This window comes from Daucus carota, chromosome 7, assembly GCF_001625215.2.
Source record: "Daucus carota subsp. sativus chromosome 7, DH1 v3.0, whole genome shotgun sequence".
Taxonomy (NCBI): Eukaryota; Viridiplantae; Streptophyta; class Magnoliopsida; order Apiales; family Apiaceae; genus Daucus; species Daucus carota.
Genome location: NC_030387.2, coordinates 30734257 through 30761395, shown reverse-complemented (window position 1 = coordinate 30761395; position 27139 = coordinate 30734257). Strand labels below are relative to the sequence as shown.

The 27139-nt window shown below is 31.9% G+C and overlaps 2 protein-coding genes across 3 annotated transcripts; one reads left to right on the top strand and one right to left on the bottom strand.

The window, feature by feature from the left end:
• Nucleotides 1-8539: 8539 nt before the first annotated feature.
• LOC108194089 (uncharacterized mitochondrial protein AtMg00810-like) lies at nt 8540-13115 on the top strand. 2 transcript variants are annotated; one of them, XM_064081033.1, is made up of 3 exons: nt 8540-9198; nt 11461-11520; nt 11683-13115. In XM_064081033.1, the coding sequence occupies exons 2-3, from the start codon at nt 11504-11506 to the stop codon at nt 12641-12643; spliced, it is 978 nt and encodes a 325-aa protein (XP_063937103.1). In that variant the 5' UTR covers nt 8540-9198; nt 11461-11503; the 3' UTR covers nt 12644-13115. The 2 variants fall into 2 exon arrangements, with proteins under 2 accessions (XP_063937103.1, XP_063937102.1); XM_064081032.1 differs by lacking the exon at nt 8540-9198 and adding an exon at nt 9211-9682.
• A 758-nt stretch (nt 13116-13873) lies between these two features.
• LOC108194088 (major pollen allergen Ole e 10-like) lies at nt 13874-24283 on the bottom strand. Its single transcript, XM_064082055.1, has 3 exons — nt 24233-24283; nt 24021-24185; nt 13874-14122 (listed from the first exon to the last, which is right to left on the bottom strand). Exons 1-3 carry the CDS (start codon nt 24281-24283, stop codon nt 13874-13876), a joined length of 465 nt encoding a protein of 154 aa, XP_063938125.1.
• Nucleotides 24284-27139: the final 2856 nt, after the last annotated feature.

Genomic DNA, 27139 nt, shown 5'->3' with positions numbered 1-27139 from the left:
TTTACTATAACCATATTTAAAATAAAAAACAGCTAACCAGTAATACAAGTACAAACAAAAAAAAATTAGACAACTTTTTTTTTTATGAACACACAAACATGGTAAATAGAATATTTTCTTAAACATCATCTTCTCTACACGTGTCAACAAACCAACTAAATCCGTATGATGAACCATTTTCCCGTATGCCTAGATTCTTCTCCTTTCGTCTTCGCGGCAGGTTCATATGTGTAACCAACATTGTACATCTGTCAACTTGGTTCTACAGGTTCAGGGTCTGATAGAGAGAACTATAGTCTAGCATTCCGAGCTACAAGTCTGTAGTTGCTTCTGGATGTGCCCATGAAAAGGGCCTCTCTTGATCAGAAGATCTGGGAGTCCTCATAGTACCCCCATCGGGAAAAGCAATATGAGGTGTTCGGCTTTTCACGTAGTTTTCTTGAAAAGGCCTTCGAGTCAAAAAAATTGAGGCAAGGCCATTCATTCCGCCTCATGAGGCAAAGCCACTCAAATACTCAATATCATTCCTTTTTTAGCGCACTCTACAGTGTTTCTTTGTTGTTTCCACACTCAACTAGGGAAATAAGACCTTGGCCTGCAAAGCGAAAGAATATCAATTCCTTATACTGTTCACGTGGTAAGAAGTTTCAAAATTCAGAATGAAAACTTAAGTAAAAACTCTCATACTAACACATATTATGCAAACATGTGCATTATATAAATGTAGGAGCTACTCTCTAAAATTAGATGCAAGTTACAGAAATGAACACAATTACTCGATAAAAAGTTTTAAGGAGTGTATCAAAAAAAGACAAAAAAGTGGTTAAAGCATATGCCGTTCCTTTCCTAACAGCATTCGCATATGAACTACACCATCAAATTCAGAAAATGATAGAAAGAATAATCTAATGAACTAGCAAGGCTATAATAGAAACTTAAAAAGCAACAAATCAACAATGGAACCAGAACCCAAATAACAAACACTTTGAAAAAGCTAATATTGATGAAAATTTGGAATGTAATGAAGTTTAAAGGAAAAAAAGGCATACACCTAAATACTTGATACCACACCTTTTCTTAGTGCACCCTAAAATACTCAAGACCTAATTAATTGGATTTAGCATGCTGAGTTGTACTCATCCAAATAGTTATCTTGAGAAAATTGCAAAATCCTCTAAATTGATGGCAACAGAGATGAAAATTGTAACTACAAGAACTATAGTTCGAAGAAACACCAGCTTTATAAGGCTAAAATGAAGTGGCAATATTTTGGGGAAAGAACATACCTTATCAACATAGCCCTCATGGGTGTTACGAGGTACCTCCTCCACAACCCAACCTTCAGGTAGCTTGTAAGGGGAGCTAAATGGGGTCTTTCTAGCGGGAACAATCGCCATTTTGTACTTATTTGGGCCTTCTCATCTACAAGTTTCAGCATCTGGCAACAAGCCAGCGACAGTCAATATATATACAGATTTAGTTAGGTCGACAGCTTTCAATATATCTTATTTGAGGCTATGTACAATCTAACACTTGAGTTTTTCAGGCAACTCTAATTTACATCATGTTTATCACTTGATTTCAATTAAAGGGCTACTAAACAAACCAAGGGTTCTATTTGGAGAAGCAGTAGCGGCTTGGACTAATATTTTAAGGTTCTCGGTCCCTGTCCATCAATGTCCAGGACCATTTAACCAGCCATCATTTCCTGGTTGGCACAAAATTATAGCCTGAAGGTGCTTCCACTTCCACCTATAATTTTTGGCTGAAAGGCACTTCTATATCTAGCTATACTTTTTAGCTGGTAAGGGAGGGTAAAAGTTTCCTGGACATCAATGGCCACCATATATATTCTAGTTAAAATTAAGCATATTCCTAATAAGATTTCATTGATTGTGAGAAAAGGCATACAATGGCATACACAAATATGGTGCAACATAGTAAATTAAGAGTATATTTCAACTCTTATCTATTTCTATTGTTTAATTACAAGAATTTTTGTGATAATTGCGCAATTTCACTGACAACATCCTTTAGAAGATGGAGTGAGTAAGCTAATCATATGTGGCATAACAATTTGATTATCTATTCGTCATCTATACAAACATGTTAGGTGAATCAACAGTATATATATATGACATTAATTGGGATCACTTGCTTACAAAAATGCAAACTCTTTTCTAGCACTAAAGTGTAATTAAGAAGGCCTTTTGCATGAGTACTAAAGATAGATCGACTTGACTTATTACAAGGCTCATTGTTCAGTGCTACTCTTGAGACACCAAATGAAGGGCAAATCACATAGTCTTCATTAGAATAAGAGTTAACGATTTAAATGATAGATTATATTATTTTTTGTCACTAGATATACCAATAAACTTCGAAAATAAGTTTAGATTAAAAGGTTGTCCTGACACTTACATTTGGAACAACCCGAAGATATATAGGAGCATAAACGAGATCAATCAATATTCCTTGGAACTTCAATTTCATTACTGGGACATAAGAATCCATAATAGTTTGCAGATTGGTAACTTCATCCATTTTAGCTAAAAATTTATGCAAGGAGGAAAAACATTCCTGTAGAGAAAAGAACGCAAACAACCAAATTAATTTAACACGATGTTCTGGTACTTGCCATATTTATACACTACTTAAAGAAATTTATATTTCACGTACCTCTAGTCTCACATTATAAGGCCCAACACACAAGGTGTCTAAGTCAGCTCCAGGACCATGTACCTAATTTTATTAGGAATAAACTTTTGAATCTCAAAGGCCTTCTTATCATTTTTCGCATGAAGTTTTCTAGTTAAAACATACACACACAGATATAACCCCACTCACAATCCAAATCAAACCAATCATAAGAGATAGTAAGCTAAATTGTAACGCAGGTGCACATAAACACAAGTGGCCGAACCAATAAGAGCCTAACTCAGACTGAACTTCGATTGAGCCGGAATATTGAAAACATGATTAGAGAAGTTAAATGAGTAGGGAAATGGAAAGAGGACCTTGTCAATACGAGAAGCGTCAGCGCGAGGCACCTCCTCAACCTCCCAACCTTCCGGTAGTTTGAAACGACCAGATCTGAATGGTGGAGGCGGTGGCGGAGGAGGAGGATTGTAGACTACCAAAGACCCTGGCCTGCACAGAGAAGGGCGGTCAATTGCAGCATATAGTGAATGAACATGTTGCAAAAACTACAGGAGAAAACAAAGAAAGAAGACATGCACTTTTACCCAAGTATCTATAGTAAACTACAAGAAACTACCCAACTATCCATGTGTTGATTATAGACAAACAAAGAAAGAGAAACTATAGGTCGCGCATGCATTATAACTCAACTTAAGTGCAATCCAAATTAATGTAAACTACAGGAGGTTTTAATTTGCATTATTGCTCGAATGTTCAAATTTAAATTTTCGTTGGTATTACTAATTCCCAGTGTTATCGAAAGCATTAAGCGCACCGAGGCGCAAAACTCTCTGGAGCCTAGGCGCAAAGCGCAAAAGCGAGGCGCGCGCTTCTTTAAAGCTAGGCGCATGTTTTACAAATTTTTTTAATTTATTATTTAGGATATATGTATATAGGTTTATAACATAATTTATACTTCATAATATATTAAATCACACTTAAGCCAAAAATAACTTAATTTATCCTTTATAATATATTAAATAATACTTTTAGAGGGAAAAACAATCCTAAAATTAAATATTAAAATTCAAAATTTATGTTTCATAGGCAGAATTTCAGGCTTCCAGCTCTCAACATGTAGATATTTTATCAATCATCTTCACCAAAGTCATCTTCATCGAAGTCTTCATCTTCAAAATCCTGACCTGACTCTTCTTCATGTATTAAAGTGATCTTTTCAAATTCAAACTCTTGTTCTTCTTCGTCCTCATCTATTAAACGTCGAGGCCTCTTACCTCTGCTCTGTTTTGAACTTGAAGGATTGGGGTTATTTTGAACGGCTAGGCTTTTCCCCTTTTAAAGTTGTTGAAAGCTAAGAGCCTGACATAGCCTTTTTATTTGGGCCTAAAATTCTTTTTTTTGTTATGGGTCAGTACTTTTGGGCCTTGAAAGTGACCCAAATTTCTTTTTTTTGTTATGGGTTAGTACTTTTGGGCCTTAAAAGTGGCCCAATAACATTAAATATCTTACTATGCGCTTAGCTTCGCTGAAGCGCGCTTTTCTACCGCTTCGTGCTTAAGCGTGCTTTATGCTTCAAGGCTAAAAGCGTGCGCTTCATTGAAGTTGCTTCGCCTCGATATATATGAGGCGCTAAGGGTGCGCTTTGCTTCGCTTTGCGCCTAGGCGCTCGCCTAGGCGCGCTTTTCACAACACTGCTAATTCCTTTTAACATACATTAATTCCTACCCAACTATCAATAGTAATACTTCATGTTCATGAGTTGTCAACAGCCAGAACTTATATTTACGCCACCTAGAAGGCCTAATGGAGTTTATTGACTATTTATTATATTATTTAGTTTTGATACTTGGATTTGACACCACAAACAATCAAATAACACCAGAATATGATGATGTCTAGCTTCAAGGTTTTCGCCTTACTCATACATTAAATTTTCTTCTTTCTTTTTAATATATACTCCCTGATCCCATCAAATGTAAGCGAGGAAAAAAAGATATAATCAAAAAATTTATTACATGATTTGCAAGTTCTGTACCTTGCAATAGGTACAAGCCAACAAATTTTTAAGGACATAACCATATCAACCCTTAACATAAATTCAATAATCAATTAACATGAAATAATTTCATTATATAAAAGTAAAATAATACTACCTTAAAATATATATCGCGGACATCTGATTCTCAATCTTTTTTGGAGCATTTTCTTCATTATTTGCTTGAAGTACTTCATTGATAGGTGTTAGCTGAACATGAAAGAATATGATAGGGGAGTTATATTAAAAAAATCTATCATAAATCATTTTGAAGATATTAGATATATTCAATATGGGAATTATAGAGAGAAAATTCAATGTTTGTCACAATAAAATTGTAAGCTCATCATTGGAGATATGTTTCCAAGATTCTACGTAGATTCAAGATTTTACCATTAGCAACATTTTCATTTCCTCTTTCTTTGTGAAATCCTCGTCTTCCTTGCCACTTGTTATCCACCCTAGCCAACATAAATAGAAAAAATCATTCACAAGTCACAAATAAAATAAAATAAAGCTGAGCAAGTACATATAATGTGACCTAGTTACAATCCAAAGCAAATAATAGTACTTGCCCGTAAAATATATAGTATCTATTATAATTGGGACTAATAAGAAAGTCTATGAAATCGAACTTATTAAATAATCGACTATCTATTTATGCTTTGAAGGGTACATAAACAAAAAGACAATTAATTATACTCGCAAAATAAAACTGCACACAAAATTTATATTTTACAAAAGGAGAGTAGACATGGCAACAAAAATCAATCATATCATGTAAGCAACTATATATATTAACATATAGTTAGTAGGCCATATTAAGCTTTTAGTTCTGAATTAGCAAAATATAAATCTAACTTTTTTTGAAAAAGATGAATAAGACTAAATTATACTTACAACACTAACACAACACACAATATTTCATATATTGCTATGGTATGTTTTCACTTATATCCTTGTAATTTTTATTTGATAGAATCAGCCTCTATTTGATACACGAAGAACAACCCCCGCCCCAAAAATCTGAAATAACGTCTACAAAGAGAAAATTATCAATTCAATACTCATCATAAAGTAAATTACTTAAAAATCAAAAAACTACTATCCTTCATGGTGAATATTTACAAATCACAAATGCAACTTAACAATCATATTACAATTACATTTTCAAATACAAACATATACAGAAAGATGGAATATAAACTTTGCTAAAAAATTAATTAAATGTTTGGAATCAACATAAGAAATCCTAAACATAACAGTAACACTAAATCCAGGTCTTCCAGCCGAAAAAAAGATTCACCAAAAAAATAATAATCAAAAGCAATGAGAAAACTTTATAGAAATGTATATAGGTATCACCTTTGCGGTCCTCTGGTTCTTTATTTTGAGACTCTCCCAACTCGTTGTCCACAGATTCATCAATAATGGAGGCGCCGCAGCCGAAACCTCTTATAAAAACCATAAGTATATAACCCTAGACAACAGGAAGAGGGATTTATATACAGTTTGCTTTTTATTTAGGCCCATTTGTTCAAGGGTAAATGAGCCCATTGAAGAATAAGTTGGAAGAGAGATAGTTTGATTTTTATATTTTTCGGGCCCATATGTTTAAGAGTGAACAAGCCCAGCGAAGTGAATAAAAAAGTGTTTGGTAACATTTTTTTTGTCCACGCTACTTTTATTGAAGTGAATGGTAATAGAATTACAAGCAGCAACAATCATACTTTTATACACTTTTTTACATAAATGAATATCCTCATTATGAGAATTATTTATATTTATGATTAACTAGATAATTTTTGTTAATAATATCTATATCATTTTTCATAATTTACATGTTATTAAAATTAAAATGATTGTGAATTTTACATCAAAATAACATGAGATTATTATTTAAAAATGAACTAATATAACAAAAAATTATGCAAAAGACATATAAACTAATCAAATAATGTGTGTTATTAGAATAAGTAATGATATTTTTTTCCAAAATTTTGAATTTATAATAATTAATCTTGAAAAACAATAAATTGTGTCATTAAAAAAATTATTTTAACAAACAAAATCATCGGTTGAATATTTAGATTTATCACTCCATCAAAATTTTACTCACCAAAACAAACGACTTCTTAGTTTTTTTTTTTTTGACGAAAAGCTAGAGATTTTATTAACTCAACTCCATCTCAATACAAGCTTGAATATTGATAGTAACAGACGACCTATCAAAAATACGACTAGGTATAAAGAAATTCCCTAAGCAAGCTGATGAGCAACCATATTTTGTAGAACACTTGACAAATAACAATTGAACATGACACTGCATAAAACTTCGACATTCCTAATTAATCACTCCAAAATGAGACCGCATTGGAGTTGCTGACCTGATGGCTTGAACCACAACCAAGCAATCAGACTCGAGGGTAACTCCTAACCATTTCTTCTAATCAATCCAGCTTAAGGCTTCCTTCACAGCTATGGCCTCCGCAAGAACTGGGCTAATGCACTCCGACTTCGTTAAGACTTTTGTTTCTATCAATCTTCCATCTGAATCTCTAGCGACCATTCCGAAACCAACTTCAGACCTCTCTTCAAAAATAGTTGCATCAACGGACACCTTAACTGTGTTTGGTTGGGGATTTACCCAGGAAGCTAGTAACTCCATCTCTATTAGCATGTGGTTCAAGAAGAATGCTAGAAGACCTGCTCAGGGCGATTGTAAATTGTGTAAGCCTGTGTTTCGCTGCTGCCACTATCTTGTTAACAGATGAGAATTTCTGATTCCAAACTAGATCCTTGCGAGCCCTCCAGATGGCCCAACACAGGGTCTGCTTTTGCATAGTGAAATTCATTAAATTAGATATTAATAAAATATAAGAAATCAAATAATTTCATTATATTTTTTGGTTGACTATGTTGACTATATTTTGTTTACATATTCCTTAAAATTATATGAAAAAATTAAATATGTGGCCCGATCAAAACTTACCAATATCAAATATCCGTCCAAAGTAAAAGATTTGAAATGATTATAAATTAGTCCAATATTAGGGTGAATCAAATCTTTCCGAAATTGTTAGGAAATAAAACTCATAAAAAATTGAAAAATCCACCAAAAATTCAAAATTCAAAAATGACTGCTACACTGAAAATTAAAATTGGCGTCCAATCAAAACCTACTCATGCCCTAGGAATAGGACGGTAATTAAAATTTATAAATGGGTCACATTCTTACTTCTATTTTGACATTATTTTTTCTCTATATCTTTATCTTCTTTTCATAGGGTTCAGTTTTTGGTTTCCCGTTTGATAAGGTGAAAGAAAAATATTGCTTCAAAGAACAAAGAACAGTCATTGAAGATTGCTATACTGAAAGAAAAAATGTGTTAGTTGGAATAAATGAAAAACAAGAGATGGCTATATGAAGTCTAAATATGTCCCTATCTTGTCTTTCACATGCATAAGTTATTCTCTGGACCATTAGGCATCAATTCTCACAAATTATAGAATATTTTGAGATACCTGTTGTCTAATATCCTTAAATTAATGGGATATTTTATTTGTTAGTTTGATGAGAAACTAAGTAGAATCTCACAATTATTCAAGGTGATTCCTGGGTCCTGAAAATCAAGGAAAAATACAATCTGCTACATGAGCTAGGTGTTGTTGGAAACGTGATAAGCTTCACACACTAAATATATAAATAGTATAGTAATGATTTAACAAGAAAATAAACTCAACATCACACTTTTTCTTAGTAGATAAAGCTACGGCTTATTCTTTATAACAAATTCACGCTACAGCATGCAAAGAGCTTCAGCTCTTCTCATCACTTCTGTGTTTTACAAACTTGTATATCTTACTATGCATGCATGCAGTACCATAATAAGCCTGTCTAACACCTGCACACCTATTCACTTATGTATGTTTACAATTAATAAACCTGCTTCATATTTCTACAGCCCACCATAATTTTAGGATATATATTGAATACACATTTATGCAGCTGCTCTCCTTATCTTTATTTTTCAACCTTCCATTTATTCAAGCCGTGTGTAGCCTACCTTGTTTTAAGGAATCCAAGCTGGTTCATGCATGCAGGTAGTCTTGATTTTGAGTTTACACAAAGCAAGCTGTTATAGTTAATAACATGGACTAAATAAAAATCCTTCAGAGTTGTCCACCGGCTTCGACTTCACTGCTGCGTCTTTTATTTTTCTGCCTTTCATGCTACTACATCTGTTTTCAAGATTTGCTGATATTATTTACCTTCCAGAGAGTTTGACATCTAACAGAAGTGAGTTCAGTTTCTGCAGAACCTGGGGATGGATTTCACAGAGCACTACAGATCATCAGCCCTGGATCAAGGACTCTTGCTTATGGAAACGATGGTTAGTTAGTGGAGAAGTCCTGATTACAATCTTGTTTGATACTTTTTTACCTTGGCTGTTGCACTCAAGGCTGGGACAATTAATATTCTGGAAAGTGGGCACCAAAAGGTCAATCTCAATTTCTTAACAACTTTATACTAGATTTCTAGTATAATGTGAAATGAAAAAAGTAAGAAAATAATATTTAGTTAAAAGTTCAGTAACTTGTAGTAGTACACCTTCGATCATAAAACATACCAGTTTTTATGATATTTAGTGAAAAGTTTTTATGATGGTTAGTTAGGATGTATTTTTTCCTATGACGGCATCAGTCTCCATTTGAAACATTTTGCACACTGAACCATAAAAGGGAATAATTACATAACAAACTAGAAGCTGATATTAATGTAGCTGCTGAGATCAAGGACACATACCAGTCGTTATAATGTATCAAGAACAACCCCAGGCAAAAATCCCAAATAATGTCTGCACATGCATAGAAATTAATCAATTCAATATACCATAGGATAAATCAACCAAAGGTTAAAAGATTCATCTCAGGGTACAAATCGGAAGCTATTGGAGGCTGTCGTCAGAAGCTTCAGTTCAATTAGTATGTATCTTTGTATCTCTTAATTCTTTGTATCTCTTAGTTTGGGATTTTATAATTTAGGTTGTCAATTGAATTCTCCTAACTTTCTAGGTTTTTAAATTTAGGTTTTGATTTGGGTTCTATCTTAATTGGATTTGTTTCACATATGAAGCTCATTCTATACTTGTTTTGATTTAGGTTTTGGCCTTGTCGGTTTAGATTCTATGTACTGCACTATGCTACTTATATGTTACTCCCTCTGTCCCATTTGATTGTATATGTTTCTTTTCAACTGCTCGACACGCATTTCAATGCTCTTATAAAATATAGTTCCGTAATTTATTTTTGAGATTTTCTTTTTCTGAATAAAAATATAACATCCAAACTTTAATTCAAAAAAAAAAAAATTCAAAAATAAATTACGCAACTACACTTTACAGGAGCATTAAAGTCCGTGCCGCGTCCCCGTTCCCCAATGTATACTACTCAGGGGGGACGGAGGGAGTATATACAAATAAGTAAACAATCTTATAGGCTATAGCAGCATGAACTAGTACATGTCTCTTTCTACTCCTGTATGTTCTTTCATTGTCAAGCACCATGTGGTTTGTTAGAATCAGAAGTAAATCCTCCAATAGCTGATTTCATCGAAACTAGAGTTCTGTAGAGCAGCAATGTGCTCTACTTCAGCATCATAATAGTCTGGAGGAAACATTAGAAAAGTTTGGGGGATTGGACCATCGTGAAGTAACAGAGATTTATTTATCACACTAACTAATTTATGCGCTTTCACTTTCTTAGGTCATAATACTGAGTTAATTTAGTCCCTTATCAACCAAGAAACTGAGAATTACAGATCAGATTTGGAACCATTGTCTGGCAGAGGCTCCAGTCTACTGACAAGATCCTGTTGCTCACTGCAAATCGATGTGTCATAGTCCAACAACGTCTCTAGTTCCTTTAACACAAGACACTAATTCACACAACATCTCGAATTGGCAAAAAAACCTTGGACAGTTTCCTCTATGTCCCGAGGCATCTCACTGATTCTAATCTTTTCTCAATACGTCTTGGCTCTCACTGATAATGGCATGATGCCATTCTCTTCAACAACACATCTAAGTTGTGCCATTTTTTAATAACAAACTGTGTTTGCAGTTGGTTGGTTAAGGCTACAAGCTGAGTCCAGATAACAAAGCCCACAGGATTGATTATCCTTTGTTATTTATTATAGTACAACTCCCTCAGTGTATACTGCTTCTACAAAATAGAAACAGAGCTTTGCTGTTATGAATTGATTAACAATGGATGAAAAATCACCCATATAGAGTCGCAAAGGACAGATTGTTCTCTCAAAAAATGCAACTCAGCTTAAATTTCATTAATGCATAAGTTTCTTTCTCATTTCAACTACTCACAGGATTACAGGACAGCAAATTAATTTCCACAATATTAAACTAATCACATCCTGGACGCGCATATATTAATCTGATAGATTCATAAGCTCTGGGACATAATTTAGGATTTTAAAAACTGCTGCTTCTTCATATATAGGATATAATTTAGGATTTTAAAAACTGCTGAACAAAATGTAATTTTTTAGCATGTTCAGTTTTCTTGTAGTATATCCTTGATGTGCACCCAACATAATCTATTGGTATAATATTAAAATTTATTATAAGTAGGATTTAGTTGTTATATATGGATAGCCTTTTATTATTGTTAAGCTGTAAATAAAGAAGACTTAGTTTTATAAATGATTGGAAGCTGATAAACTTTCTGATTTTGTTGGTTTTCAGGGCTAACATGCATGGGTAAAGTATATTAATTACTTCACGGCATATGCTTCAAAAACTAAGGTATCTTTATTAGAACTCTTTTATATGTCTCCTTTTCCCACTGCATATTAATCATGGGTGAATATAAAGCACTAGTATACTACCACCACTGTACTTTTTATCTATTATAGATATAATGGTAAATATTTTGAATTTTGTAGTTGTTTGTCATCTCTACACCAGGTTTGTTATTAGAAGGGGGAGGTCGAGCCCATCCTTGGGTAGGCATAGGGCATGGTGGAGTAGCCCATTGAGACCATCCATAATTTGCATACGGATCCCAACCCCAAAATGGCATCTGTTGTTGTTGTCCTGGTGGGCTAGCCTTGTTGCCCCTGCCATTACCTCCCTTGGTATTTCGGCCACCACCACGACCATTCTGAAATTTTCGGCCGTGTTGAGATTGTTTACGATTGACTATGTCTTATCTCTCGGCTTCACTAATAGTCGATGTGACACCTCCTTATTCATCTACAAACAGGGGACAGATATGGCATACATTTTGGTATATGTTGATGACATTATACTTACTGCTTCTTCTCATGCTCTCCGGCATTATATTATGGCTAGTCTCAGTTCTGAGTTTGCTATGAAGGATCTTGGTCCTTTAAATCATTTTTTGGGCATTGCAGTCACTCGCCACAAGGGTGGTTTGTTTCTCTCTCAACGCAAATATGCTGAGAAAATTGTTGAGCGTGCTGGCATGGCATCTTGTAAACCATCAGCTACTCCAGTTGACACAAAATCAAAAATTAGTGCCACTTCTGGTACTCCAGTTGATGATCCTGCTCGCTATCGGCGACTTGCAGGGGCGTTACAGTACCTTACCATTACACGGCCGGACATTTCTTACGCCGTCCAACAAATTTGTCTTCACATGCATGATCCAAGGACGGATCATATGTCTGGTCTCAAACGTATCATTCGCTATGTCCAAGGTACTTTAGACCAGGGCTTGCATTTATACCCATCATCTGTCTCATCTCTGGTCTCTTACACTGATGCGGATTGGGGTGGGTGTCCTGATACAAGGAGATCTACATCTGGTTACTGTGTTTTTCTCGGGGACAACTTATTATCTTGGTCCTCAAAGCGACAGCCCACGCTGTCTTTATCTAGTTTCAGAATCATGTTGGCGACGTAATCTTCTTCTCGAGTTGCATTGTCCAGTACAGAAGGCAACATTGGTATATTGTGACAATGTAAGTGCTGTTTATTTGTCGGGTAATCCTGTTCAACACCAACGTACAAAGCATATAGAGATGGATATTCACTTTGTTCGTGAAAAGGTTGCACGTGGGCAAGTTCGGGTTCTACATGTTCCATCCCGGTATCAAGTAGCCGATATCTTTACTAAGAGGTTGCCACGGGTCTTGTTTGAAGAATTTTGGAACAGTCTCAGCGTCGGCAAACCTCCTGCTTTGACTGCGGGGAGTGTTAGATATAGAATATATTTTGTAAATGATTAGTTATTGATTAGCGTAGAATTGCCTACAATCTCTCTATGTACATGATTGTTGGGTAATTAGTTTCCTGTAAAGTAGGAGACGATCCTAGTTTTTAGTTATCTCCTTCATTGTTCTAGTAGTATATAAATTATCTTAAGACGTTTTAGATTAACAGTACTCTAAACGTCATTTTTCTCTTTGTTTCAATATATAAAATTAGCTTTGCTCACAGATAGTGTTCAGCATTAGATATATAAACACATAAACAGAGGTGTTGTTTTTCTACCCTTGGTACCTGAGCGGATTTTACAACAAAGATAATGGATACAAGGGAAAGGTTGGAGCACTTGCTCAATCCTTTGTCTTGGTTGTATCCAGTATCTTTGCTGTAAACATGGGCATCCACATAATCAGCTCTGATACCAAGTGTTGAAAAACAGCGCCTCTGTTTTCCTACAGGAACCATCAACCATTGCCATTGAATTTCTCTAGAAGGCGTAATTGCACAAAACCAAAGAGAAAGATTCTCAGAGACACTTCAGATGTTTAAAACTGGTGGCGTCAAATTGCATTATTTAATTTTTTGGATGCTAATTTTTAATATGAACCCATGTTTTATATTTACATCATCCTATAACTTGATGCGTAAAATTCTCTTTTCAGTCTAATATTGTTTCTCCTTAATGTGTTCTCTGACCCATTAGTCTCTCCGAGAAAGAAGTCGGCATTCTTAGTAGAGGTGTCTGGGAGGCTATTAAAGTAGTATTAGGTTCTGTTGTGAGCTCTAGATTGGAACACACTTTTTCATTATAAATGCAAAGTAGTAAATGTTAAGAAATGAAATATATTATTAAGGAATAAGCATTCACTCTTCCAGTCATTTATAGATAAGGCCAATTAGCTGTGATCTATACATGAATAAGTGGTCATGGGTAATGGCAGCTACCGAAAGAAGGATCGGTGATGGTTGGGGTGCCAACATCAGGATTGCAAACCCCAGTGCCTCTATAAGCGATGTCAAGAGCATAAGAAGCATGGTTATGTATATTCGCGGGTTGATAGCAGGGGCCTCCTGGCATTATAGCCTTACAATTGTACCTTTCACAAGTCGCTATCAAAAATGCTTGAAGTTTATCATCCGGGGCTGCTGTCTGAGCCACGCACCATGTCTTCCCCTGCATCATGCATAAACTATGTGTGTAAAACATTGTGTATTTGCTAGCTCAATACAAAAAAGATTACAGCATTATAACGAATTAACTTAAACACCCGGATGAAATCAAGGATTAATGAACTTGCCTGTAGTTTTCGCCCATTGGAAACGGAGGCCTGACAGGAAGAGCAAAGAAAGAGGCACGCGAGGAAACCTAGAAAATACAAGGAAGAGTTGGCCATGACTGGAGAGTTGTTCTCAAGTAGTCAATTACTTTGATGAGTATTCAGATATGCAAGTTTACTTTGTCATATTGAGCTTAAATACTACTGTAATACTCTGCATTTAACTGGACAATTAATATATTGGTTACAGTACAGAATTAATTAGTTGTGTTCATTAATTTCAGTAACATAATACGATATGGTTAATGTGAAATGTGAAATGCACTAATGGTTGATTTAACTTTTTTGTTTTTCAAAATTAAATTGATTTTACAATATGGTTACTGTGAAATGTGAAATGCACTAATAGTTAGTCCAAGCTTCTTTGTTTTTGTTAAAACACTAAAACTAGATATATCATATGAAGATCCCCAACCTTGATGTCAGTAACAGATATATAACTGAAGTTTTCGGTTCCTTTCAGAACAACATGATTTCTCAAACAACAATGGATTGATTAACAATGGATTGATTAACTTCAGTATTTGTTTCAAGTATTTCATTTATAGATGTTACCTGAACACAAAAGAATATGATAGGTGAGTTATGCTAAAAATATCCATCATAAATTTATTTGAAGATATTAGATATACTTGATGTGGGAATTTTAGAGAGAAAATTCAATGTGTGCCACAATAAATTGTGAGCTGATCATTGAAGAAAAGTTTCCTAGATTTTATGTATGTATAAAATGACAATAAGTAGATTCAAGATTTTACCATTACAAAAATTTTGATTTCCTCTTTCTTTTCGAAATCCTCGTCTTCCGTCCAGCTTGCTAGCCACCCTACGAACACAAATAGAAAAGATCGGTCACAAGCCACAAATAAAAAAATAAAACTGAGCAAGAGTACATGAAATGTGACCTAGTTACAATCAAAGGGTATTTGTCCTTAAAATTCATGGCATCTACTATAATTGGGACTAATAAGAAGATTTATGAAATCAAAATCGACTATCCATTTATGAAGGTGCACAACTACTAAATTATTCACTTTCAAAATAATACTACAAAAAATTTCATATTTACAAGAATGAGGGGTATATATGACTACAAAAACCAATCATACCATGCAAGCAACTATATTAATATGTAATTGGTAGCGATATTAAGTTTTATCATTGATTAGAAATACATTAAATTGATTTTTTAGAAAAAAGATTACTAAGACTAAATTATACTTACAAAAACAACACAACACACAATATTTCATATGTTGCTCCGGTATGTATTCATTTATATCCTCGTAACTTTCATTTGATGGAATCAGCCTCCATTTGATGCACCCTAAACAACCCACATGCCAAAAATCTGAAATAATGTCCACAAACAGAAAATTATCAATTCAATACTCATCGTAAAATAAATTATAATCAAAAATCAAAAACTATCATTTATGTTGAATTGTTTTCAAACAAAAAATGGAACTTAACGATCATATTACAGTTACATTTTCCATGTAGTTACAAACATAAATATACTGAAAAAATGTGATACCGACTTTTCTAAAAAAATTAATTAAAAATTTGGATAAGAAAATCCTAAACATAATAGCGATTTAGCTAGGCCTTCTAGGAACAAAAAAAAAAGATTAACCCAAAAAAAATTTAAAAGCAACAACAAAATTTTAAAAATTTTATAGAGATGTATATAGAATATAGATCTATAGATATCACATTTCCGGTCTTCCGGTTCTTTATCATCAGACTCTTTTAACTCCTTGTCTAGAGACTCATCAACAATTGGTGCGCCGCAACCTGTGATAAAAACCATATGTGTAACCCTAGAAACTAGACAATTTATACAGCAGGAAGATGGACTTATATATAGTTTGATTTTTATTTAGGCCCATTTGTTTATGGGTAAACGAGTGGAGTGAATAAGTTGGAAGAGAGATTTTCATATAATTTTTTTTATTGTTTTAGGGCCCATTTGTTGAATAATGAACAAGCCCACAGAAGTGAATAAAAAGTGTTTGGTAACTTCTTTTTGTCCACACTACTATTATTGAATTGAATAGTAATAGAATTACAAGTAGTAACGATCATACTTTTATACTCATTTTTACTTATGTGAATATCTACATTATGAGAATTATCTATATTTAAAACTAACTAAATAATTTTTTATTAATAATATCTATATCATTTTTCATAAATTACACATGGTTATTAAAATGATTATTAATTTTACATCAAAATAACATGAGATTACTATTAATAAATGAACTAATATAACTAAAAATTATGCGCCGATATTCTAAAAGACATATGAACTAATCAAATAATGTGTCATGTTAAAATAAGTAATGATATTTTTCTCCAATATTTTGAACTAATAATAATTAATCTTGAAAAACAATAAATTGTGTCATTTAAAAAAATTATTTTAACAAACAAAATCATCTGTTGGACATTTAAATTTATCACTAGATCAAAATTTTACTCATTGACTAAAACAAATGATCTCTTAGTTAGATTCGTTGAATTAGATATGAAGAAATAATTCATATTGATTTTTTTTTAATTCTAACAATAAAAGATATTTTGTTAGAATTTTTTCGAAATATTCTGAAATTACACAATATTAAATTGGTATCTTAATAATTAATTAAAATTTATGTCAATATTCATCGTTTTACATTATTAAAGATTCATGCAAGTTTTAAGATTTTATGATAGGAGGACTTTTATATGATTTAAATATAGATGTTAAAACGATATTGATTTGCTAATCAAATTTATTATTCATTTTGGAATTACATATTTTGAATTAAATAAAAATTACTTCCGATGATCAATATATAGAGATGATTAGGACTAATGTTTTCAAAGACCCACCTACCTTTTTTATTGTATATATATATATATAGAGAGAGTAGTAAGAAACCAAATTAAAATAAAAACTAGAAACTAAGAGCCCAGCCCATCGGGTACAGTAATTTAGAAGCCCAGCCCAGAATAATACAACAATAACACGGGTTTTCAAAAATTAAAAATATACACACGATACACACGAAGCCAGTAACGTCTCTCCCCACCATTTTACTGTTCCTCTCCACCACTTTGCCGAGCTCTCTTCAATGGCAGTTTCTTCAGATTTTAAGTAACATTACGGCACTAATCAACGATTTTACAGCTTTTCGGAAGAAGTTAGAGGCGAAAATCGCATCTCGTAAACGCAACTTCAAGCATAGAGCTAAATCACTCGGAAATTCGTTTAATAGGTACTTTAATGTAGTTTAGTAGTATTTCTAGTTAGTTAATCATGTTAATCATCTCGTTTTTGTAGTGTATGTTCATTTTTTTGAATTTCAAGGGTTTGATTGTATATATAATATTGTGAAAACTGACATTGAACTACTAATGTTCTTCCGTAGCAGCTATTAATTACCTTTATTCACTGTCAAAATTACCTAAATCTGGCTAGAACTAGAAGAGGTATGTTAAATAAGGGTTTTATCATTATTTTTTTAATGATTTTTGATTTATAGTTTCACTACAAGAAAAACGGGTAAATTTGACCGAAAAAATCGGTCAAATTTAGTTAAATTTGACCGCCCGCGGTCAAATTTAGCTAAATTTGACCGATTCATGTCGGTCAGTCATAACGTCGTCGAATTTAGCAAAATCGGTCAAAATTAGCTAAATTTGACCGAATATTTTTGACCGACTAAATTTGACCGCTTAAATTTGACCGAAATTTTGAAAATTTTAAAATTTGAATTTTTTTCAATTTACCGCTTGAAAATTTGAAATTTGAATTTTTTTCAATTTGCCGCCTACAATTTATTAAATTTGACCGCATTCGGTCAAATTTATAAATTTAAACCTGGACAGAATGTATTTTGCTACTTTGTGGTATATTCTTGTGTGCGAATTTTAATACTTTATTTAGTAAATTCACATAATATTATCTTACTAATCAACATATATATCACATAATTCTTAAAATTATATACCTTATTAACAAAAAAAATCGTAATGAAATTCATGTACATTAAGAATTTTTCTATTTACAAAAGAAATGTTACAAATTTAATATAAGTTCCTAATTGGATTTTGTAGTTCCACTTTGTTCCTTATCAATTTGGACGGAAATTGTGACTTGAGATTTTTGGTCGACGGAGTTGTTTCTCGGACGCCGGAGTTGCTTGAGTTGCCGGAATTCCTCCCAAATTACCATTCCACGAGTTAATTTTCTTGGTGATATTCTTGTACAAATAATGTTATTGTAGATAGAGATTGTGTATGTATAAATATATATGGTTATGAATGTGTATGTAAAAGAGGGGAAGAGGGGAAGATGGAGTCATGGAGTCATGGAGATGGGGAGGGGGAGATGGAGTCATGGAGATGAAGATGGGGAGGGGGGAGAGAGAGAGAGATTTGGAGAATGGAGAGTGTATTTAGGTTATAATGTGTGTTTGTATGTATATATAGGATAAGGATATGTTGTGATGATTTTAGACCGTTGGATTGTTGTGTTGGTATGTTAAATAAGGACCATTAGATGTGTTTCACGCGGATTGCTGACATGGCAATAAATTTGACCGCTGGCGGTCAAATTTAACTTTGGGCGGCAAATTTCCCTCACAAAATAATTCGAATTATTTGAATGCAAATTTGACCATCGCTGGTCGAAAATGTAAATTTGACCGATTTCGGTCAAAAAAATTTCATAGATTAATTTCAAAAAAAGCAAAATAAATATATAATCATTTAATTAAATTACTAAAAAAAAGGTGCTAAATTCAAATAGTATTATCTTAACATCTATATGTTTGGACTGTTGAAAATATCATTTAAAAAATTTATTTTGTTAATCAGAAATGAATCTCATTTTAAGGAGTAGTACTTCTTAATATATTTTTCTTATAAAGTCATGCAAGTCAAATTTCAAATCTTTTAATTATTTTTTCACGTGATTAAAATCAATATATTTGAACATCCGTACGGTTGGATCGTTCAAAAAATAATTTTAATAATTTATTTTGTTAATCGGGAATGAATGTTATATTAGGATTACTACTTCTCTTAATATATTTTTCTTACAAAGTCATGCAAGTCAAATTCAAATCTTTTAAATTGTTTTTCACATGACTAAAATTAATATATCATAACATCCGTATAGTTGGATCATTGAAAAAGTAATTTTAATAATTTATTTCGTTAATCAGGAACGAATCTCATTATAAGGAATAGTACTTCTTACTGGATTTTTCTTATAAAGTCATGCAAGTCAAATTTCAAATCTTTTAATTATTTTTTCACATGACTATAATTAATATATCTGAACATCCGTACGGTTGGATCGTTGAAAAAAACATTTTAATAATTAATTTTGTTAAACGGGAATGAATCTTATTTCAAGAAGTAGCACTTCTTACAAGATTTTCTTATAAAGTCATGCAAGTTAAATTTCAAATATATTAATTATTTTTTTACATGACAATAATAAATGTATCTTTAACATCCCTATGGTTGGATCGTTGAAAGAATTTTTCTTTTATTAATCAGGAATAAATCTCATTTTAAGGGGTATTACTTCATACTGGATTTTTCTTATAAAGTCATCCAATTCAAATTTCAAATCTTTTAATTATTTTTTCACATAACTGAAATCAATATATCTCAATATCCGTACGGTTGGATCGTTCAAAAAATCATTTTAATAATTTATTTTGTTAATCCGGAATCAATCTCATTTTAAGGAGTATGACTTCTTACTGGATTTTTCTTCTAAGGTCATGCAAGTCAAATTTCAAATCTTTTAATTATTTTTTCACATGAATAAAATCAACATATGTAAAAATCCGTACGGTTGGATCGTTGATTAAATTATTTCAAAAAATTATTATATTAATTAGGAATGAATCGCATTTTAAGGAGTAGTACTTCTTATTGAATATTTCTTACAAAGTCATGCAAATTAAATTTTAAATTTTTTAAATTATTTCACACGCCTAAAATAAATATATTTTTATTCATATTTAAAAATTTACATATATTTAAAATTTAAACTAATTAAATTTTAACATGTAATGAAAGTAATTAGATCTGGGAAGGATAAATTTGACCGCCAGCGGTCAAATTTATAAATTTGACCGAAACTAGTCAATTATTATTTAAAAAATTTCCACCACTTCAAGCGGGAAATTTTGCCGCCCAAAGTTAAATTTGACCGACTTCATTTTTGACCGAAGGCGGTCAAAATTAATGACGTCAGCCCTAATTTTTTTTGGAGGGAATTTTCCCTCCTATTTTTTTGGGGACCCGCATACTAAATTTGACCGGATAAATTTGACCGGTGCTAAATTTGACCGGTTTTGGTCACATATGAAAGCGGTCAAAAATAGTCGGTCAATTTTAACCTTGACTTGATATCATATGAAGTTGACCTTAAATTTGACTGCTAGCGGTCAAAAATAAGCCGGTCAAAAATACCCGGTTTTTCTTGTAGTGTTTTTAGTTGTGTTCATCTGTTGATTTTGTGGAATAAAATGTTGATGACTTGTTTGATTGTTGATATCGGTAGTTCCATGAATATAGTTTGGTTATTTTTAAGTTTTTGAGATGTTCTGGATGTATGTTGAGAGTAGTCATATTGCTGTTTAGTTAGTGATATTGTTTAATATGCATATTGACGATAAATATCTAGTGTATGATATAAATGTTGATAGCATAGTTGAATTTGAGATGCAATTTAAGGTGTATGAGCCAAATGTTGATACGCCTACAGATGAATAGATGTGCTCTATAGATACTCTCTAGTTGATAGGATAGGTGATTTCTCTTGGTTTAAATGAGTGAAGTAGTGAACTAATTGAATGAGTGAACTGTTCATACCTAAACAAGTTAAAGCTAGAAATAGGATAATCTGCAACCTTCATGTACTATATAAAATAACTAGTAATGTTGCTAGTGAATTGTCCGTACAAAACGTTGTAGTGAGAGTGAAAACAGAGTAGCTTCCCAAAAAGGAGGCACTAGGAAAAATTTCACATGAATAGTGTAATTTATGCATCAAACTATTAGTTGATCATAACAACATCTTTTCCAAGATATATAGCTAATTAGTGATATTGTTTAATTTAATATGTTTCTTAATTAGTGATTGTTGAGATAAAACTTAATATGTTTCTTAATATGAATGTACTATATTAATATATCTCTAGAAGTAGTCAAGATAGTAGTCCTGTTCTTCAATATCACTAAAATATGTTTCCCCTATCACTAGAATATACAAGGTGTATCACTAAAGTATATTAGCTATATCACCCATTAAAGTTTTATAAATACAACTGCTATGGTATAGAATTGTGACTATACTTCTTGTTAAATAGTATATTTTACATGGATTTGCTAGTTTTATGATTTTGCAGGTTACATAGTTCAATGCTGAAGAAAACATGACTACCAATAGCATACCAGAGAAAAGTCCACTTGTAAAAGTCTATCTACGTCCAAATAACAAAACCAAATCTACTGTTGGAAGAAATATAAAAATTTTGCCATTATAAAATTTTTATAATATGGCAGGGTACCAGATGTCTTGGTAATATGTAATTTTGTCATTCATTTTAAATATAATTAATCAAGCACTATTTTCATTCCACTATACTAATAAATTGCATTTTTTTTACAGCATTCTCACTTTTGCCATTATATAAGTGATAAAGGAAATCCTGGTTTGGCAAAGAGAGTGCGGAGATTGAAGCCTAGTTATTTGAGTATGCCATGGCAAACTACTAAATATTCTACTGATTGTGGTATTTTCCTCATGCGCCATATGAAAACTTTCAAAGGAGATACCAAAAATTGGAATACTGAGTTAGTAGGAGAAGGGGTGAGACTAGTTTCACTAATCATATCATGCATACTTATATTGGCTAACATTCCAAAGAGGAACTCCTTATATGGAGTTACATAGCGCGCCACTATAAATCATCAATTTTATTATAAATTCTGTTATAGAATACATATAAAACGTGATTCTAATATAGAATACTATAAAATATGTCTATTTTAAGTAATTTAACACTTAAAATTTGATGAAAAAAAGTATATTTTCGAAACTGATTCTACAACAGAATAATTCTGGATGATTATTATTCTGCTATAGAATCATGTTGAGATATTGCATAATTTCAGATGATCTTTGGAATAAAAAAAAATTGTATAACTTCGTTTTTGGTTTAATAATCAAAATTTGCAATTATATTTCATTAAAATATATATTAATATATATTATGTATATATTTATAATGGTGTGCTACGTAACTCCATATAAGAGGGTACAGAATAATTCTGGATGATTATTATTCTGCTATAGAATCATGTTGAGATATTGCATAATTTCAGATGATCTTTGGAATAAAAAAAAATTGTATAACTTCGTTTTTGGTTTAATAATCAAAATTTGCAATTATATTTCATTAAAATATATATTAATATATATTATGTATATATTTATAATGGTGTGCTACGTAACTCCATATAAGAGGGTATGCTATGGAGTGCTACCCTACTTATATTACCATCTCACTGATACATATTAAGCATTTAGATACATTCTTGTTATTACTATATTATAATACTTCCCCATCTATTATGTATACTTATATTTTCTATCCGACTAATTTAACATATTATGCAGGCAACACAGGATAAACAAATTAGTAGGCTCAGGTTCAAATACAACACAACAATTCTCTCTTCACAACTAAACGAATTCAGAGAGCTATCATCGCAGAAGCTACAGCTTTGTACAATACAGCAGAAAATCACAATATAATCAACATCGTCCTATCTGGAAAAGCTGCAGAGAAGTTTTTGAAACGTGACAAAAAGAAATCTGGAAAGTGGGTGAGATTTGCAGTGAACCTCATAAGTTCATTCCTTGAAGTATTAAGAGCCAATTCTCAAGAAGGACCATCGAAAAATAATCAACCAAATGAGCAATGAACTATTTGTCATGAACTACTTTACTATGCTACATAGAGTATGGATTGTATTACACTAGAAAGTGATTTAATAGCCTACAAAGTATATTAGATGGCAACATTGTTATGATACACTAGAAAGTGATTTACTGCATTATTTTAGTATGGATATGCTTATTTTGGACAAGTATTTTGAGCAATTAAAAATGATAATATTCCAAATGCAATATTAATATTTGGCTTGGTTACTTATGTTTTATAATTGATTCATTTAACTTTTATCATTTTTCATTGTTTTCATAACACAGTAAAGTAGAATACCACTAAAACCACACATATCGCTAAAAGCTGCAATGTATACTACTAAATTACACTTCTAACACCACAAAGTTATACTAGCTATATCACTAAAAATCAACTCATTTTTTGTGCTAAATTTAAAAAATCCTGTTTACATATTCAATATAAAAACACAAATAGCAGTCACTCACAATGTATCAGTTCTAATATGCTTTGATCTACACCTCAGAAAATATAAAATTGAAATGTATTAAACATTTTATAAAGACAACTACACATGGTCTTTTGAAAATGAAAATTAAAATCATATATACAAGATATTCGAAACTATAGTTTCTCCTCCCTTCTTTTTCTTTGGACAAGTTCTCGAGTCATGAGTGGTTGCCGAGCATTATTTACATCTTCGAACTCTTTTATTTGTTTTTGCCATTGATTTATGTCTATCACTGACAAGCCGCTTGAAATAGTTTCCCTTGTTCCTGGAAACATTTGGTGCAAGAATGGTGACCTCTTCAACCGGCTGTTCACCTACCATAGCTGCCATATGAACCTTCTTAGTAAAATCAACAGCATCTGGAATTTCTGCATGATATGCCACATACAAAGGCGATGCTTGCTAGCAACCAAATCATTCTCACCACAAAATGAAGCTGGCACAGATACCTTCATTGCAGGGCACTGATCAGTTATAAAGACAACTGGATTGCATCCCATGTCCTTGACAAAATGTTTAAAAGCCTAGTTATAATGAGCAACATTTTCTTTCGATAACAAACAAGCAACAAATGTAACACATCTATCATAGATGTTTTTCAACACCAGTGAAAGGTGTAAAAATCATATTATACCTGAACAAACATAAAACAGATTAAAAACCATAATAACTAACATATGCTACTATAATATACTGTAGACATCACTAATATATATTGAAAGTATCACTAATATAAACTGAGTTTATATTGGTAAATGGCTTTGATGACACTTACAATTAGCCTAAACAAACAACATCATCACCCAACAGCTAATATTATTAGCCTGTCAGCTACTGCTAAACTCCAAACATATCCACAAGTTTTCTCCTTGTTTCAAGATGTACTATTAACATCATCGCAGCTCCTCCAGATCTTTACAAGTATCGCACAAGGCGTGGATCTAAACTCTAACAAAAACAAAAACTCTACTCATTTCTGCATAAAATCAATCATACATTAAATCATAAATTGAATCATAACAAACTTATGATTTATGAACTACTAATTACCGCACCAATACAACAATATACAACTATAAAAACAATAAATATCAAAAAAATAACATAAATCACACAAATCATCAACATTATACAATTAACAACAAAAATACCTAATCTACAAAAATAATATGAGCATAACATAATTGTAATCTGATATAATCATCAAATTATATCAACAACAAAAACGAACCTAGGAAAATCTAAATTTTTACCTTGATTATGACTAATCTTCGTTAAATCGGATATTATCATCTTCAACATAGCGTCCTTGAGCTTCAATAACACTTCCTCGAGCTGAATTAACTTTTAATCTAGATTGTTCGAAGAAAGCACAGCGTCGAACTAAACACGGATTATGGCGAAGAGAAATCGAGAGAAAGCTACAGAGGAATAAAGGGAAATCGAGTATATTCAGAGAGAAATCGAGTATAAACACAGAGCATGGCGTAAGTGATGTTTTAGAGAGAGAAAGTCCTCCGTAGAGGTGCTGAAATTATGAAGGGAGGAGAGAGAAACCAAAAGCAATTATGGTAACTAATAAAACATAATCTTTGCTTTTTTATATATTTTTTAATTTTATTGTTTTAACGGCTGTGATTGAAACTACCTTATATTAAATAGATGGACAAGATTGGTTTCTAGTTTTTATTTTAAAAAAGGTTTCTATTTGATCATTGGCATATATATATATATATATATATATATATATATATATATATATATATATATATATATATATATATATATATATATATATATATATATATATATATATATATATATATATATATATATATATATATATATATATATATATATATATATATATATATATTATTAATCCACATATCATGTAGGCATTTCTAACCGATACTAATAAAATATAAGAAATAAAAAAATTTCATCATATTTTTTGGTTGACTTTGTTGATTAATTTTTTTACAAACTCCTAAAAAATTTATGAAAAAATTAAATATGTGGCCGGATCAAAACCTACCAATATTAAAAATCCGCCCAAAATAAAAGATTTGAAATGACTATAAATGAATTTCAAATTAGGGTGAATCAAAACTTGTCAAAATTGATAGGAAATAAAACTCACAAAAAATTGAAAAATCTACCAAAAATCAAAATTCAAAAAGCTAAGGCAAAAATTAAAAATGGCATCCAATCAAAATCTAGTAGAACGGTAATTAAAATTCATAGATGGATCGCATTCTTACTTCTATTTTCACATCAATTTTTTCTCTATCTCTTTATCTTCTTTTCATATGGTTTAATTTTTTGTTGCCAGTTTTGATAAGGTGAAAGAAAACTATTGCGGCTTATAATTCTGTGTATTCTAATAGAGCCACATAAGTAATTACTGGTATGGAGGATTCAAAGAACAAAGAACGTTCGTTTAAGATTGCTATATTGGAAGAAAAAATGTATTAGAGCCTGCCCCTTTAAGCCCCCGCTTTTCCAACTTTAAGATGAATAATGTCTTGTTGTCAAAAGCCGGCTTAAAGTCAGAAATAATCCCGAAGTTGACTTAAAGTCAGAAGTTAGTTTGGGGTACTCTTTCCAGTGACTTAATTTTTTTGAACTTTTTTTTTAATAAAAATTGATACTCTCAAGGTTTTGATGATGACACTAACAGCAAGCTAATAACATGAAACTGATATGTGTTAGCATACTATCAAAGGGTGTTTATGTGAACTAACAGCATTTCAGGATGTTAGCATGATCATAGCTGTCAGCAAGCTTACAGGATGATTTACAAGCTATCAGCAGGCTTACAGCGTGAACAGAGAAACAATCGGATAAAGATCAAAGTCTATTTTCAAGGAGATTTAATAGGAAACGACTTTGTAAGGATTCTAATATTTGTATATATCTTATATAAATATTAGAGCTCGGTTTTATAAAGAGTTTTCATTCAAAAACGTTTTCCTAACAAATAGGAGATTTTATCTCAAAGAATCTTATCTTTTAACAAACTCCTATTTAGTTTCAAACGGATTTTATTTAAATGTATTACTGAGATGATTTCAAACGATTTTATCCTTTACTCAGTAATCTTACTTCATTCAAACGTTCATCATTCAATTCAAATTTAAACGTGAGGTTGTTACCAAGATCGTTGGGAAATTTGTTGGAGTATGACCGTTGGTATGATGTATATAAATTTGTGTGTGCTTTCATTTTCAGTAGAGAACAAGGAGAACACACCAAGCTTTCTGAAATACAACTCTTTACATTGCTAAATCTTTTATTGAGCTCTAGTACTTATATTTGCATATATATCTATATTGAGAGTTCATAGTTTCGGT